This window comes from Hydra viridissima, unplaced genomic scaffold (assembly GCF_058129835.1).
Source record: "Hydra viridissima isolate aposymbiotic clone 2 unplaced genomic scaffold, HvirCarnegie_v1 scaffold_2, whole genome shotgun sequence".
NCBI lineage: Eukaryota > Metazoa > Cnidaria > Hydrozoa > Anthoathecata > Hydridae > Hydra > Hydra viridissima.
In genome coordinates, this window is record NW_028324301.1 from 9,531,364 (window position 1) to 9,549,954 (window position 18,591).

Sequence of the window (18,591 nt, forward strand, 5' to 3'; positions counted from 1 at the left end):
GTTAAAATGAAATTTCATTTTTGAAAAAAATTAATTAAAAATTTACAATAGTTGCATTAACATTTAACAAGAATTAAAGATAGCAATCATTTTAATTCAGCGATGGATTTTACTTTTGAGGGTAAGTACTATTTAATTACATATGGTTTAAAAAACTGGGTTAAAATTGTAAAATACTTTTTGGTTTTTAATTTTTAAATTTGTACATTTTTTTGTATCCACATGTATCCAAGCTAATTTATTAACAGTGTTTTGCTAAAGTCCTAAAGCGTACAACAAAGAAAAGATTATCACCACATAAATCCACAATTTTTTGTTATTAAATTTCATTTAGGTTATCTGCGCTCTTTTTCAAAAATGGAGTTATTTGAAGAATGGCGAAGACATAATCAAGAAGAAAGAAATTATCGTTTGATGGATTTCATTTTGCAAAGATTTTGTGTTACTGATGTGACTAGAGATTCTGAGAGGTCTTTGCAGTTAAATATTTTATGTATGGCTTCAAAATTCGCAAAAAAATGGTCTGCAGCACATTGATGATGAACCGTTTTTTAAACAAAAATAAAATTTGGTTAGAGGGGGCAACTAATCAATAAAACACCAAATATTGTTAACTACATTCTTAGGAATGAAATTACAAAACAAAATATTTTTGTCCACCTAGCTTGTATGAAGCGATACTGTGCATCTGTCGTTATTGAAATATTGAATGTCTTAATTGTTAAAACTGGGTTTGCAAAACACCAAGTGCAATTTCCAGATTCTTATAATAATGATGTAAATGTTTTAAGTAGAGTTAGCTCACCATATCATTCTTCAATGATCAATAGTATTTAAGATCATTTAGAAATCGCACTCTCTTTGCTCCCATCACATTGACTTTTAACATTTTTTTTGCTATATTAATTTCGCTTACTCTGACATTCGTTTAAAACGATCAGATTCATCAATAAAGCATCATGGTGGCTACTAATGCTTTTTGTTCTGTAGGTTGGAAATATCTGATCAATACTATTCGACTCTAGCCAACTGTAATTTTCTTAGACAACCAGATGAAAAACTTTTTTGCTTGCGCAATGAGTAAACACTTAAAGATAATTCTAATGACTATGATTAAACCAACAATATTTTAACAAATCAATGTTGATTTTTTTCTTAAAATGTTAAATAAGAATGTCATTTTTTCAAATTTAAAGATTTTCTCGAAATTTTATAATACAATAAATAAGTTAAATGCATTAAAAAATTTCTTCGCAACTGACTAATTGAGCAAGTGGCAGGTATGGATCATTGAATAGATTGTCGGATAATAGGGATGGAATGGTTGCATGGCTATAGAATAATAGGTATTTAACAAATAATAAGTATGGAATGGTCGCATGGAACATTAGAAAATAGGCAAGGAATCAGCACAAAGGGTTAGTACAAAGTTCATGAAGATTTCCTTGAAATTTTTGAATGCCTGGAGACTGTAACTAATTTATCAAAGGCATCTTAAATGGAAAATCTTAGGGCACAAATTTGTAATGGCATTTCTGTCCTGCAGGGAAAAGTATCCGGTGTTGCTACTAGAATACAAGAAAAATGATTGAATCTCATAATCGTAGAAGCAAGGAGATGCTATAGAATCTCATACTCAAAGAAAGAAGGAGTTCCTATAGAATTGTAAGGAACGCACTAAGTATAGTAAACGATGATCATTATTTGAAAAGTTTAGTTCTTTAATATCACGTCTTAATATAAATCCTAAAGTATAATATACATCTATTTCGTAAAAAAAATATCGAAGTAAATAGTTTTGAGTTATAATTTAAAATATTAACATAAATTTTTTCTTTAAAACACAAAATTTACTCTTATATCTGATAGAGATAAGCGCAAGCTGATTAAAAACAAAAACTTCTCTACCATAATACGCACTTTTTCTCAGGGTCCATTTTAAATCTTTTTCCGCCATTTTTTTCGGATTTTTTTCGACACTGGAAAACCTCTGCAAACTCCTCTGAATTAGATAAAGTGCCGATGACCCTAAAAAGTTCGTACAAAAGAAAATAATAATAATTTTTGTCTTTTTCTTTGTTAGAAACTTGACCATATAATACATTCTCAGATTTTCATTGTCGTTCGAATTTGAACCTCTTTAGTAAAAGTTCGGTGATCGAAGAGACTGGAAAAAGAGAGATTAAAAAGGTAGGCGTGAGATAAGAATATTATTTCCACACGTTTTATATATCCCAGTATACCAACTTGTTTAAATTCAATAGATTTATAGAAAAAATTGTTTACAACTCTTTTAACTGTTCCGTGTTTTTTGTTTGCACGTAAAGGTTTAACACATTGAGTTCCTTTTATAATTTACCCCACTTAATCCAAACATCAAAGCGAAACTTATTATTAACATTACTTTTTATTATTGAATCGAATTATTGATAATAATAATTTGTAGAACATTTCTTTAAGAGCAAACATAAGATCATGTGGCAAACAATTTTCAGCAAACAAATAATTTTAGGAAACTTAATAAACACATCACTGGTTATAACACAATACACTGGTTGCAATGCGTCTTGAAATAAATATTGAAAAATTTAACCAACATTTTTCTTTTGTTTTTCGCACTTTTACATGAGAGTTACTTCTCAAATATTTATAAAATACCAGATATTTATCAAATACTTACTAGATGTTTATAAAATATTTACCTGATATTTATAGAATACTTATCAGATATTTATCAAATACTTAGCAGATATTTATAAATTAGGAACTCACCTAAACTTTGATGGTGTGCGACCTTCAACTAATGCATTAGCAACTGCGGCTTCTGTTTGGATGTTTGTACAATATCCCTAAAGTTATTAATATAGTTTTAAAATTAAAGCAAAAAAAAGTTATATTGTTAACTCAAGTAAATAAAGTACCTGTGCAAAGCTAATAAAAAACAACTGTCTGGCTGTGTAATTTAATGTTGGGAGAGTAGTATCACTGTTACTCTTTAAATAATCTTCATATGCCTGCAGAACATAAAATGTAAAAAATTTTATTATAAAAAACAATAAACCAAACCAAAAGCTTTAAACAAAGTTGCTTTTCAGATTGAAAACTCACCATTAATGATAACTTGCTACCTCCATTATCTGCAATATTCTCACCTAGCGTCAAATTGCCATTTACCTAATAAATTTTAAATAAACTTTTTTGTGATAACAAAATTAACAACTTATAAATGATAATGCAACTGAAATATATAAGTAAATAAGAGCAATTAGAATGCTAAAAAAAAACCCCTCATATTTGCTTCTTTACTTACTGATTCCTTTCCTGCTTTAAACTTGTTGTATTGGCGTACAAAACATTTAGACTTCTTGAAAAATTCAAGTAAAATTTTACGAGACCACCTATCTTTTGTAATATCACCATTTTTATCATACGCTTGCCCTAAAATTACATACAAACAACCTTTGTTTCATTAAACACTTTATGGAATGAGAGAAGTTTTGAAAGTTTGCACTTAAGATTGATTTGAAACTGACCTTTACTATCTAACCCATGAGTTATTTCATGGCCAATTATTGAACCAATTGAACCATAGCTAAGAGATCTGAAGTAGAACATTAATTTTAAAAAAAAGCTGATCCACACAAAAAATAGAGCTAGAAATTCTGCATAACAAGTCTTTATTATATATACCTTGGTACTTCTCCACTGTAAAACAGAGGAGATTGCAAAACACCAGCAGGAATAACTAAAAACAAAAATTAATAAATCTAAAAAATTTTTATTTTATTTTAATAAAACAACAAAAAAAAAATTTAAAAACACAACTTGTAAAGTAGGCTTTAGTGTAAAGGGTAATTAAGGTTTAATTGCCAAATGTTCAAAGGTAAGTAAAATTGGAACTAATAAGAAGTAACCAAAAAAACAGATAAACCTCACTTTTTTTGGCTGCTTTTTTCAAAATCTTTATTTAGGTATTCTTAAACTTACAAGTTGTGTCACATTTCTTGTTCAATTATTTGTACTTTCCCTTGCGCAATTCCCTGAAGCATTTTATTGGTCTTTGTTTAGGTACAGCTGACTAATTACACATAACTTTTGTATTATGCAAGCTACTTTTTTCTGGTCAAGAGATAATGCTGTGATCTTGTTTCAATTTGCTCATAAATGAAACTAGATGCTTCATGACACACTCTCTGAGGTAAACATGCTTGTTTATCATTCCAAATGAAATGTAAAGTTTAGAAACTTGACATCAGATCTGGAATGATACAACCCAGCAAAATTGTCTGTCAAACCAAATATTTTGCATAGAAATTCTTTTTGTTATCTTTGTTTTTGTTTCAAAATCAAACTGAAAATCATTAATAGCACTCTAGTAATCATCATCTGGTACTTGAGATGGAAAAAACTGGACAATAAGTTTAATCCTCCAACAGAAGATTTTGTAAACTTTTAAGTGATTCTTCAGTGAATTCTTTTTTGAACTTTAGCATAAGTTGGATCAGGGACCTTCTTCATAGATTTGATTCTTTGCATTCATCACACTAGTTTTCAAAATTTTGAATTAACAGGCTGCTAAATGGTTACTAGTGTTTGGGTTGCAAACATTATTCTTCTTGATCTTCTTCAGCTGTTTACCATTTTCAGCATAAGGGTTATGACTTTAAGACTTTTTAAAAAAAAATTTATCCTGGGGTTTTCTCGATAAACTTTTGTGAAAACTCTGAAAAATTCTAGCACAACTTATACTTTCTATCTGTGTGTATGCTGCAATAATGAAATAAAGGCTAACATGTAGTAAAAAAATTTTTTTCTGAATCATCATGTGCATGATGAACCAGATACATGGTGGATCAGAATTTTTTCTTATACCAGTTACCAGTGTATCTATCATAAAGAATTAGGTGGTGTTTGCAAAAGTGACAAACACCTAAATTTGAAATTTTTTTCAAATTTTAAATCTAATAAAAGCTTGTCTAATTCATTATCTATTCCAGCTTCAATAAACCATAACTGTTGAATGCAGATATCCATACTAGATCACTTGAAAAATGAGTGCACCAGGTTTTTATACAATTAGGCAAACTGAAACCTATTTTCATTACTTTCAAATGATCCATATTACTTAACATGCCAGGCTTTTAAATTAAAAAAAAAAATCATAACCAGCATGTTTCAGCACTGAATTGTTCTCATTTTACATCATTTATCTTTGAAGTGTTTGATTTTTGACTTTTGATTATTGTTCTAGAAAAATTAATTCCATTACCATTATTCTTCCCACTTTTTTGAATTGATGTTGCTTGCAAAACCAGTTATAATTCAATAAATTGAATTAGTGGAAATTAGTAATTAAAGATAAAGGGTGTTTTTTTTTAGAGATTTGTTTTTAGAACTGGCAATGACAGCCAACTTGACAGTTGATTTATGCTCAGTTTGGCTTACTATTTCACTGTGAATAGAGTTATGCCAGAAAAATGCTTGCAACTTGTGGAAGTTTATTTGCCCATTTTATGGTTGATATAATTGTCTATTTAAGAAAGTAATTTAAATAACCATGGATCATTTTTGCACCATGCATTCTTTAATAGATAATATGCATCTATTGAGATATTGATCAGTGCATACAGAAGAAGCTGTTGCTGCTGTGGAGCACAGTATTAAAGAAGATCTAAATAGGAGCTGTTTTTATCTAAAGATTTACAAGCTCACAAGATCCAGCTCATGCAAAAATTGAAACTGCATAACCATCATGTGGATTCTACACTCAGTGAATGGATCTCATCTTCACTACAAAATTTTTTACAGAGATAAAACTAATTTTTTCTTGAATGACTAAATCAACCAACAACCAGTTTCATTGTTTCATATTTCTTTAAAAAAGATGCCAGACAGAACATAGCAGTGAATGGAAACTGCTATAGAGCCATCAATAAAGTTTGTGTGATTTATCACAGTGGTTAAAACCTATTATTACATCTATTTGAACATGGTGCAATTAAACCTTGAAATCATATTGCAATTGAACAATCTTTTAATTTTTTTATTGCTGTCAAGAAGGAAAATCATTATTATAAAACATTGTTGCTTTCTGCAATTATATGTAATTTGTAATATATCTGTAACTTATTTTGGAAATTTTAACTGCAAAGTATAACTGTAAATCTCATAGATTATGTACATTAGGGCATTACTAATAGTTATTTTTAAAACCCAGTACCATTAATAAATGAGCATTTATATAAATTGATTAAATATATATGCTATTTGATTTAATATGAATAAAAAGTAACTCACCAAAACAAGAACAATTATGTTTAATAATAAAGTGGCATAGTTGTGGCAGAAATTTTCATTTTTATCAAAGCAGATGATAAAGTTGAAAATTTCTGTCACAATTGCTCAACTTTAAGTAGGAGATCTTATCACAGAAAATGAGAAATATTTTGAAAAAGATTTTAAAACTACATTTCCTGAATTGTTTGATATTACAGATTCCAAGAATATGTAGCTAACAACTAAAGATAAAAACTTTATAAACTGCAGATAGACCACAAGGAAGAGCTGGTTATTCTACAAACAATGCAAGTAACCCAAAAACTATTCATCCACCTTAGAGAATTAGAAAAGCCCGAAATAAAAATTATGACTTACATAAAGAAGATAGTGATACTGAGACAACTGAGAGTAGTGGTGAAAATGAAAATTTCAACAACACACTTCCTGAACTTAATCTCCTGAAAATGGAGTAAAACTTCAACAGCTTTAATATTATCAACACCTTTAAAGTTATCACCAAGGAAAGTTTTTATGGCCTGCAATTTTTTTGTTAAAGATATTGGATTACAAAGCATATCTTTTTTAAAAATTAAATATCCTAAAAACTACATCTACATCCCATATTATTCATCTGTTAGAAAAAAGGGATATAGGTGTCATAAAAAAGCCAACACCCTAATGTACATGTTAAAAAAAAATAATTTTAAATTACTCATTTCATTGGAAAAGACAAGATACATAGCATCAATATCTTGTGGATGTATTTGCCATTCTTTTTTATCAACTGGTTTCCTGAGTTTTTCAAACAACTCATTACGTCTCCATTTATCAATATTGAGCTTGTTATTGAAGAACTCTGTTTTGTCAATTGTAAGCTAAAAACAAGATCATATTTATATTTATCTTTCTTGCTATTTTAAAAATATAAAACATTGGGACAGCATTTTATTAAACTTCAGTTTAAAAAAAAAAAAGAAAACATTAATATAAAAATTACCATAGCTAATTTCTTATCAAGTTCTTTTGCATTTTTAACATATGATGGGTGTCCAATCTGAGCAACCATTGCATCAACCTATTACCAAATTATTTACCTTTAGGTACAAAGTGAGGGAACAAAATACAAATGATGTACAGCATTACAAATTACCTTCTCAATTGCAAACTTCCTTTCTTTTTCGCCTAACCATTTATAGTCTTTAATTCGGTTTATAAAAGTTTTTTTGATTTCTTCAAAAATTTCTTTTATCTGAAGTGAAAAGATTAAAAGAAAAAAAAAACGCAAAAAACTTTTTTTCCTGTAAAAAAAAAAAAAAAAAAAAAAAAAAAAGTAATAAATTTATACAGATCCAAATAATTTTTAAAAGTATTAAATTGATTTCTCTATAACAGATGTTTTATTTTTCTAATAGACATTGTCCAAACACCTTGTTATCTTCCTTTTATCATGCATAGTAACTGTGCCAATGAGCTTATCACATTTCCTGTAATAAAATTTTTCACTAAAATTATTTTATATTACAACTTAATATTTTAGAGAATTAAAAAGATTTGAAATATACATCTGGAAACAAATTTCCTTTAAATCAACAGGTGTTGCAGGATTGCTTTCCTCTTGCAGTCAAACCTGGCAGTCATCAAACCTGGCTTAGCTTCAGACATTTAATGGAGCCTAACATTCCAAGAAAACTGAAACAACTTTTGTAGCAAGTGATAAACAAATACCACTTTCCAAATCTCAACAAATCCACTTTATCTGCAAGTTTTGTGGCAGCAATATGTACATCTGCAGACAAACAATTAACATTGAGACTAAAAAAACTTATTTTTGAGAGGTACCAAGCCTTTTTCGCCATGAATAAAAAATTTAGTATTTACTTAAACAGCGAAGAACTCATACTTTGGAAAATTTTTTTACACAAACTCAGAATTGTGTAACCATTTAACCTAATTATATATAACTTCTCAAAAACATTTCAAAATTGAAACAAGCCAATCGCTATTCTTACTATTATTAATAACTTGAATAATTTGTTTAAATAATTACCTTAGTTTTTGTAGATTTATCAAAATATTTAGTAATAAACAAGTTCGCAACTGGTAAACCCAAATTAAAATTTGTTTCAGTAGTACATATCTTCCAGCGCTTCTGCTTCCCTTCAGTACCAAGTGCCTTTGTGTAATCTGCATTTGCCTTACGAAAGTCTTCTGACAGATAAAGAATTTTATCCTGCAACATTTGCCACACAATATATCTTGATAATAGGCTAAAGAATAAGTAAGTAAAAAAAACTAAACCACTAAATATTCCTGCTATGATTTTTTTTTAAATATACAGCTAAGAAAATATATTTAGGTAAAGCAATGATATCAGATTATGTACCTTTTGTCAGTTTTCTTTATTAGATTAGCCACACCATAGAGATATGTTGGAGAAGCAGTTAAAATCATTTCACTGTCATTTATGTCATAATTCTTTGGAAATAGACTCGTTAAATGATATTTCCAATCAAACTTCAAAAAATATAGATGTATAAAAAGATAGATAGATACATACATACATACATATGCATGTATATAAACAAGCTACATATAACTTTCTTAAATATACATTTATATAAATCTAGGTATATAGTATTCAAAATGGAAACATGGAATCATTCTATAAAGCTGCACAAAAGAGTTTATTTGTAAAAAATAAAGAATGAATCTTAAGTATAAAAGCAATTAAAAAATTTTTAAAATTACATTTGGAATCATTTCTGCAAGATTTGAAAGGTTGACTCTCATCATGCCCTCAGCAAATGACAACTAAAATCAATAAAAATATTCTATGAATATATGCTAAACAACTAAAATGTAAATTTTAAACAAAATACTTCTAGTAAATGTTTAACCAACTTTAAAACCAAAGAGAATCAAAGAGAACTGAAATTACCTGGGTAAGTAAGCATTAAAGTTATTCATTACAGGTATAAAAAAAATTGGTTTACACTTTATGGATTAACTCCCTAATAGGCAGGTACAATTGTGAAGTCATCTAAAATCTTTTTATCATAAAACAATAATCTTCAAGAGGTGCAACATATAAAAATTATTTATATGGATAAAAATAATTGTACTGCTCATGAACTGTTGATCTGGGTAAATTGTTGCAAGTACTCTAAGGAAATTTGTGTGGGCAAAATAGTAAAGAGAAAAAAAAGTTAAATAGAAAATGTCATGAAAACTTCCCACAAATTATGCTTTAATTAAGAATGGGAACTATCGGGAGCAAAACGAAAAATAAAAGGTCTACAGAAGATATAAGTTTGCTATTGCCAAGGATCTGATACAGTATTATCTACACCTGAAGAAATTCAATTAATGGACTCATCCTGATTTCCTGCAAATCAGTTGCATTTTATCATAACATGACATTACTTTGCTTAAATGACAATTCAGATTATTATACCTAAATGACAACTCAGATTGTCATGCTTAAGTAATGACCCAAAAACTATTAGGTTATAAATTATTTAATTCAATTTTGGTTAACATTCTTTTGCTTTTAAAGAGTTCCATTAAATGCTGTAGGGAGAAAAGTTAGTTTAACTAAAACGAAACCTCCCTTAAAATAATATCTCTAAAACTTTAGAGAAGATGACTGTATGTTTACCTAGCAAACTTGTGCAATAGCAATTGTTCTAGACAATAAAGATCTTATGAATAAAGTAACTGCACTTTCAAACACTGAAAGAAATAACTGCATCATAACACATGAGCAGTTAACTCTTCACAACATGTTAATATATATTGTGAAATGCTCACTACTGCTCTTAACTTGTACCATGTTTATGAACAGCATAACTCATTTTTTGAAAAACTCTAGTGTTTTTAGTTTTGAAATGTGCTCTCTTGAGATTTTAAAATTTTTTTAGGCAAAAAATCTTTTTTTCCTTTTTCTTCTTTCTTTAAACTTTTAATTTTCCTCTGTGTAAATTTTAACTATAAATAGTCTGAAAGTCTTTTATATGTTTTTTTACTTTTTTGCACACAGTATAGATTTCTTTTTAGTAATAGTAATAGTAATATATATTTGTTACAACAAAAATAATAATAATTGACAAAATACAAATTATAGATTGTCAGATTACAGTTAGTTTTTGTGAAGCTCATATTGCAACTTTTTCTAAGGAAAGCTGCGAGCTGTAGTAACATATATATTAAAGCTGTATAACATATATATATAATATATATTTTTTTTTTTAAAAAAAAAAAAAGCTTATATATAGGCACCTAAATCCAGAAAGTGTAAACTAAATGTTTTTTATCACACAAATTTAACCATCTCAAGCACTTATATGTTCAAGAACTAAAATTATCTAAAATGATGAATCAAAAAAATTATTTATGAAGAAAATATTAGAAAATGATATTTTCTTGAGCTTTGGCAGCCCACAAAAATAACATTTTATGAAATACATAGATTTATATCCTGAAAGTGAATTATCAACCCTTAATATATATTACATTAGCTAGCTTTTCTTCAAACTCCAATATTGAAAGCATCTGAGCTGTAACATTATATTCAGGATCCATTTCATTGCATGTGTATCCAAGCAGTCTTGCAATTTCAACCATATAGTATGCATAATTCTGTACAATCTAAATATTGTAATATATAATTACATATTGATATCTTGATACACTAAACATTACATACTAGCAACATACAGCAACAAAATATGCACACAGATGTTGGAAGTATATGTGTGCTTATACATATGTATTAACTATTTAGGATATTTGATTATTCTCTGTGCCACTATACAGTAGGGTGTCTTAAAGTTTAACATAATTTAAAGTAAGCTCTATATAGATTATATTAGTTTTAATGCTAACCCTGCTGCAGAATGTAACTCATTTAGTACGCAATTAATTACAAATACTTTATCCATCTATTCACTGCAGCCATTTGTGCATAATCTTTTCAACAGAGTCAAAATCATCATTATCCAACCTCATTACAATTAGTTGCTCAAAGAGGTACCAACTATAATTGTTCATACTTTTATGCAGAGCAAATCCCGAATTATAAAACTTTTTTTTAATTTTCAAATTATTTATTACTTTAACTCCTGGAGATTTAGCTGGGAAATATGACTAGGATCCAAGGTGCATAACAAATGGCAAAACCAAGGTGCATAACAAATGGCATCTTTATAATTATTCACTTTACCACCAAGCTAAAATCTAGGGTCTTAGACTCAATTAAAACTAAACTGAACTAAAATTAAAATTGTTCAAGAGTAAAGATACTTCATTTCACTTATCTATTGCACCTGATGGTTTCAGTGCACAGTTTAAATCAACACATCATGGAATATTTTGACTGTAAAATAAATAACTTGATTCAGATAGTGCTAATTAACAGCTTCAAGTAACATTTATGGTAAAATAGTTCCAATTTTTAAATGTTTAAAAAAAAAAGAAATGTTCTCTAAATGTTAAAAAACAATAAGTAGGGGATAAACTTATTAACTCAAAAAACCATACATGTCGAGTTGTTGACCTGAAAACCTGTATTAGTTTCAACTATGGAAAGCTAAAAATTTCTGAATGATTTTGGTCTGGACTCCAGTCTATCAGATTTCATTACAGAGGACTATTGACCTTTTTTTTTCAATATTGAATATCAACAATGATTTTCAACCTTTACTTGTGCATAAAGGGGCTGACTATTTCCAGACTGCTTTACAGCCATAAATGTTAAATTAAGTACAGACTTTATGAACAGAGCCAGAACAAAAGAATGCTATCAAAATACCCTAAAAGTTACAAAACACAATAGAAAAAAATCCTTTGTGTGGTTACCCTCACATAATTATTAACCTATCTTACTAGCTTTTAACAAGTTAACCAACCTACAAAAGTCTGTTCTAAAAAAAATTTTGTTGGACTGTGTGCATGTAACAAGAGAGGATTTTTACTAACTGGGAAAAAGTTTATCTTTTTATGTATCTAACATGTATCTGGCATTATAAAATACCTAAATATTTTTAGAATGACGTTAGCGAAAGTTACTTGAATAGTAAAAAAGATTTTTATTTAGGTAGATTAAGATAGAGCAAGAATCTATAATTTTCTTTTGAAGGTTAATTTTCACTTCTTGAAACATTTATTTGGCTTTTGCCCAATCATTTTTTTCTAGATTTAATTATATCATTAACTAAATTTAAAATAACATAGAACAAATTTTTTTTTTTTGTTTAAAATGAAATTTACCTGGGTATGATTAAAATACAACTCCTTTCTTATGAGACCTAGGCCAGATTTAGCTATCTAAAGAAGAAGAAGAAGAAAAAAAAGGTAAAAAACTGGTTAGACATAACATTAAACACACTAACAGAACTTTTCACATAAAAGGCAATTCTTTACGCAATCTTTCAATATTTATGATTAACTAAGAAAAACACTGCTCAAAATAGAATTTTAGAAAATTAACATATCAAGAAAGAAAGGATTCTGTTAAGAGCCAACAAAAAACACTCAGTGGAGTAGTTAGATCAGAATAAACAGTTAGGTAATAGTCCCGTTGAATTTGAATATAATAAAGATTTTGTCGTTGAATTTTTTTCTACTAATCGTTAAATTAGGAATATTGCTGTAAAGTATAATTGTAAGTGAAAAAAATGCGCTGTAAAACAGAAAATTTCTTCTTGTTGTAATCATATTTTTCTAAACATCGTCATTTGGGTAATCGGTTTTTAATGAATAATAATGAATGAAGTACCAATTTCTATCTCATTCATTTTAAATTAAGTGAATATAATATAATTTACATATTTAGATATACAAAGTGACACTATTCCATAAAAGAAATACGATATCTGGCATACCTTATGTTACTTTTTTTAACCTCTCTAGGCATCGAAAAATTGCTATTCGATTAAATATGGTAAATTTATTTTTATGACAAATTCTTATATGAATAAAAACTTGTCACACTAAAAATTTTGCTGTTTTAAACCATTTAAATTAAATGCATAAAGGGTTCAATTACCATGAACTACAGAAAGTTAGATTAATCTTAAAAGACTGATATGTAAGTAGGTACTTTATTTGTCATCATTCGTTAAAAACTGAAAAACCGAATTTCGATGCATATATATTTTATTATACAGTTACATATTTTACGGTATATATATTTTTTACTCATGTATTTTTATGAGATATGGCACTGTTCATTTTTTTTTTTTTTTTTTTTTTTTTTTTTTTTTGTTGTTCCCTGGTTTAAATTTTTAAAGTTGTGACGTTATTTTTATTTTTGTTACCACCTCTTTTTTCAATGACGGTGCTATTTATTATTTTCAAAAACGGCACTCGAGCAAACTTCTTGACAGCTAATAAAAGTTTTGTAAATGACATGTCAGTTACAAAACATGTACAGAACATGTACAAACATGTTACAAACATGTCAGTCAACAATGTCGTAGCTAGAAGAATCTGAATGTCATAACATTCAGATTCTTTAGCTACGTCATTGTTTTACTTGAGAAACAAAATGCTTTAAGGCTTGAAAGAATTTCCTTACGCGAATTTGATTTTTATTCGGATTCGTCTGATCGTTAACTATCTCAATCGTAAAAAATGCTGACGCAGGAAAGAAGTTCTTTTGTATTTTTATCAAGACTTCATAAACATTCCATTGTGCAGAATTCTTCATCCATTCTTCATTGTTGCAAATGGACCACCCTCCGATACTTGATATAAACTCTAGAGCCGGCTTGGGACCCAATAATTCTAATGCTTCAGTATTCATGCAAGACTTGTAATAAGAATGAGTCTTGACAAGTGCTTCATTCCAATTAGGTTTTGGTTCTTCTTCAAGCAATCCATGTAATTCTTTTTCAATTTTTTCTCTTAAAATTGTAAAGGGATTTATTTCAGATTCCAAGCGTGAAACATTGCTCTCTTTTTTCCATCGACCACACGCGAATTCGTAGAAGTCATTACAAGGCTCTTCATTTTCGTTTAAAGCAAGTTTTATAGTATCAGCGAGTCGATGACACTCCTCAGAATTACATATGTCTGAGTTCTTCACAGAATTAGCTTGCTTAGATGACGAGCCATTGGTCCTTTTACACTCTACAATACTGCGTATACTGATTACAATTATACACAGTAAGAACCAATTTGACAAAGTTGTGGCCATTTTCAGCTATTTCTGTTTCTTTAATTTTTAAAACATGTTAAACTTGTCGCATTGTTTTTCTGTAAACAAAACAGAGAAGAGTGCGCCAAATGCATTGGTTCAAGTTTACTGTTTCTTCTAAACTTGTTATCTTATTCACGGTTGGTTGCCTGTAAACGGTAACAAAGCTAAATCTAAGGTAAAGATATGTTTAAAGTTTGGCAAAACAATAAAGTTTGGAATTGTTGTCATAAACAACTGAGAATTAAAGCGCTATTTAGAAAACAATACTAAAGAATCATTTTATTTTAAAATTTTTTTTAATTGATAAATTTCTTCCAGCATTTTTTAGGTATGACATATTTTTTGTAAGAACTTAATCACTTGCTTAGCAAATGATTCTTGTGTTGAAGGATTTAAAACAAATTGCTTTTTGATGATTTAACTTTCTTTATTTGAGAGTTTTAATAAGTCCTCCTGGATCTTTAAAAAATGATCTGTTTTGAAGATTTCGCAAAGTTACAACCTAAAAATATAGATTTTTTTCTTCAGGTTCTAACTTCACAACGTTGTTTTTAATACTGGAATTACCATCTATGAATTTACTTTTAATTCATAATATGATGGAAACCGTGCCATCTATTTTATTTTTAAAATAACCTTTTTTGTATAAAACGATTTACAATTATATTCATAACTTAAATAATTACCAAATTAGCATTAAATGAAAATACTATAAGCCGGTTTACCAATTGCTAAATTTCTAACCGCCACATTGCTAAATGTTTTTCATCTCTAGTTCGTGACATAATTTAAAATGTATACACGACATGTAATACGACATGAAATACACGACATAAAAACAGCTTATAGCGATTTTCACTTAGTAAAAGTCTATTAACATACTCCTAAGACACTTTATCATTGGTCTTTTTGTCCGGTCAATTTAAAAAAACAAAAGTTACAATAATTGATTACATATTAGGGCGGGTCATACTTTTTTTTTTTAGAGTTTGCTAACCTGGCTATGGTCTAAAAAGTTGCTCTAGGTGCTAGTTATTGTAAAAAGGCCAAAAACATTTAAAACAACAGGTGTCTTGTACTTGCAACTTTACCGCAAAGATTTACCCTTTAAAGGCTTATAGCTAAAAATATAAGAAATTAATCAAGCACTTAATATGATACAAAGACCATATCCATGGCTAGCGCAAAAAAGTATTTTTTTGGGGGTGTATAAGCATTTTTTGCTTACTATAAAAAAAGTAAAAAAAAAGATGCACCTCCTTAATTTCGGCCCTGTCAACGATAAGGGGGTGTTATCGACGTCGAAACATAAAATTCACTTAAATGGTGAAGTTCTAGATATTATTAGTTCAATGAAACAATATAATCAAACGTAATTTACAAAAAGTCTGATTTACAGCTAAAACTAGGTAGTTCTGTTCTTGATGCAGTACACTGTAAAATCATTCCATGTCGCGATTCATTCCCAAAAACGGTTGAGCTTGCTGCAGAGATATCTTGGATAGCACGCTCAACTGCCTGAGAGTGACAGGGTATACCAAAAATGAAATCAAACTGACGGTGTAGAAGTTTTTCATCCTCAATAGCTGCTAGCAGCGGTGGTGGTGTGAGGTTAGCTGTAGTCCAGTCAATCATATCAACGTAAGTCAAAGCATTGGCGTTTAGCTTGATACTTGACTTATCAAAAACACGCACAGAAGAACTACACAAAGTACTTCTCAATTTAATTATTTTTTCACAACAGAAATGTCGCACAGAATCATCATTGTCACAAACACCAGAAAGAAGAATGTTTTCGGAGTGGGCAAAGTAGTTGTTGTTCTGCAACACAGGCTCTAATATTTTCCAATCTTCTGCTCCAAGCTCATGACACTGCTTCAGCAAGTAAAAAAAGTTCTTTGCACCATCAGCGCAAGAAGGATGACTCTTGATATTGAACCATGAAGGAGCGTAAACATTTACTATAAAGCGTACAATTTTGTATAGTGATGGGGAACAGACTTCTTTTGACATATACAATCTCAAAATTCTGTTGGCTTTTGTCAGCCACCTAGCATGGTTTAAATTTCCTGGCATTGCGTTCTGTAAAAACCTAATTTCATCACTATTTGTATAACCTTGCTGCACTGCTAAGCATGCTCTAAGAAAATATTTTTGATCTGTACTTAGACTGTTCTTAACCTCATCATTAATCTCAACCACTTTTCCTAACATAGCTTTAAACTTTGAAATTGGTAAATCCTTGGGATCAAAGTCTAGCGCACTCATAATTACACCACTTGAACTACTAGGACCTCTTGTACATCCTCCATCAATAGCAGAAATGTATTTCCGAAATGGTAGTTCATTAGTATGCAACAGGCAAACAAGCCATTGCAGTGGTCTTGCAACGCCTTTCTCTAATTTTCGAATCACACCATTTTGTTTGCCTGTATTGGTTACTGTACCGTCACAAACAACTGCTTGTAGCGTACTTGCTGAATTTGTATTTGCAATTATCGATAATATCTCATTTGCAACATCAGCTGCTTTACCTGTTTCTGGCATTACATGATCAATGTAGTTATTGTTTGGAAATGATACAATAACATAATGTTCTTCCTTTATGCTTCTACGTATGCCAGACTTCTCAACAAAAGTTAAGTCTTTCTACCCATCAAATCCAATACAAACTAGTTCTTGCATCTCGGCAGCATGCTTAGAAACTTGTTTCTGCCGCCAAAGACCTCTCTGACGTCTAAGTTTTGCAGGATCTATTGCAGTTTCTGCCGACAATAGCTTCATATCTGTTAGCACTGCATTCACTACAAGACAAACTTCTCTGTTACTAATCTTGCATCTGTCCAAAGCTTTGCACAACTCCGGATATTGTTTCATGTTTCTGGGTGCTGCAACACCATCATCAGATTCACCACTGGAAATTTCACAATCAAGAACTTCATTACCCATGTTTAGTTGAAGTTCTACGTCCTCACCACCATCATCATCAGCATCATCACTCATGTTGTTGTAGATATAATTTATTTTTGTCTCATGTTTTATTTTCTGATTGCGCTCAAATTTTAAATGTTTGACTGCTCTCATTTCTTTCTTCTGCAACTTACCTGTAGCTTTTATATCTATAGCACCTATATACATTTTCCTTTCAGTTTTTTGGTCCAACCAGAAAGACCATTCTGTTGGAGGTATTTTATGCGACAGTGGACAAATACATTGTGAATTCTCTTGTATACCGCTGTCAACACATTTACAAGTACATATATCAAATACAGTTTGTAATGATTTCAAACAGTCTTGGTAGTTGATGGATGTCTTCTTAGAACTGGGATATTTAGCAAGACCCTTAACTTTATCAATCAATTTCTTTATACGATTGACTACACTCTTTGTGTCAATTACTGGGATACTCGCAGTGTTGTAGATACTTACAACTTCATGTGCTACAGCTGTTACTCTCTTCTGCATACAATCATATTTATTGTACTTTAAGTAGTAGTCATACAGTCTGTAAACATTACTAGATGTAGGAAGTTGATTTTTTTTTATAACTGAGTGTTTAGTCCAAAGTCTTGTGCTGACGGACGCCATTTATTAATACTCAATACAATGGAAACCAACTTGTCCAAACAATATCAGATAACAATTAGAAAAGATTAATTATAAACAACTGATTGAAATAAACCCTGTTGTAGCAAGAATAAATTATCACTTTTTCTAAACAATATAAAATATAAAACAGAACATGTTAAACACATATCGCGAGGTTAGAATTATTTTGTTCTATCTCCAATTTTAAAAGTTAGGAGAAAATGAGTTATTAATTTTAGTTAATAATAATAACTTTTAAAATATGCATTATTTTTTTATTTTTTTTCTAAATAAATTGCTTAAACATAAATTATTTAAAGATAAGTTATTATTTCTTTAAAAATAAAAGCTAAAACTTTAAACAATTTTTACTTTTAGAAAAAATCAAAAACTTTCTCCCAACATTTAAACTTGGAGATAGAACAAAATAATTCTAACCTCGCGATATATTACCGTAATACAGGGTTTGATGAGGGTAAATTTACGATATGCTAGGATTACTTTTGGTTGAGTTAAGGTAATGT

At 29.3% G+C, this 18,591-nt stretch overlaps 2 protein-coding genes across 4 annotated transcripts in view; one reads left to right on the forward strand and one right to left on the reverse strand.

The window, feature by feature from the left end:
- Positions 1-18,591, forward strand: part of LOC149891818 (uncharacterized) — a 143,139-nt gene that overhangs the window by 55,895 nt on the left and 68,653 nt on the right. The gene's annotated exons all lie outside the window — the stretch shown is intronic.
- Positions 1,701-14,578, reverse strand: LOC145186447 (endothelin-converting enzyme 1-like). Of its 3 annotated transcripts, none has more exons than XM_090077769.1 (16): positions 13,856-14,578; positions 12,547-12,603; positions 10,792-10,926; positions 9,028-9,090; positions 8,663-8,793; positions 8,327-8,546; positions 7,430-7,528; positions 7,277-7,354; positions 6,992-7,154; positions 3,691-3,745; positions 3,534-3,601; positions 3,311-3,438; positions 3,109-3,174; positions 2,922-3,014; positions 2,773-2,849; positions 1,701-2,028 (listed from the first exon to the last, which is right to left on the reverse strand). In XM_090077769.1, the coding sequence occupies exons 1-16, from the start codon at positions 14,474-14,476 to the stop codon at positions 1,905-1,907; spliced, it is 2,178 nt and encodes a 725-aa protein (XP_089933895.1). In that variant the 5' UTR covers positions 14,477-14,578; the 3' UTR covers positions 1,701-1,904. The 3 variants fall into 3 exon arrangements, with proteins under 3 accessions (XP_089933895.1, XP_089933896.1, XP_089933897.1); XM_090077770.1 differs by lacking the exon at positions 13,856-14,578 and adding an exon at positions 13,325-13,482; XM_090077771.1 differs by lacking the exon at positions 13,856-14,578 and adding an exon at positions 13,161-13,185.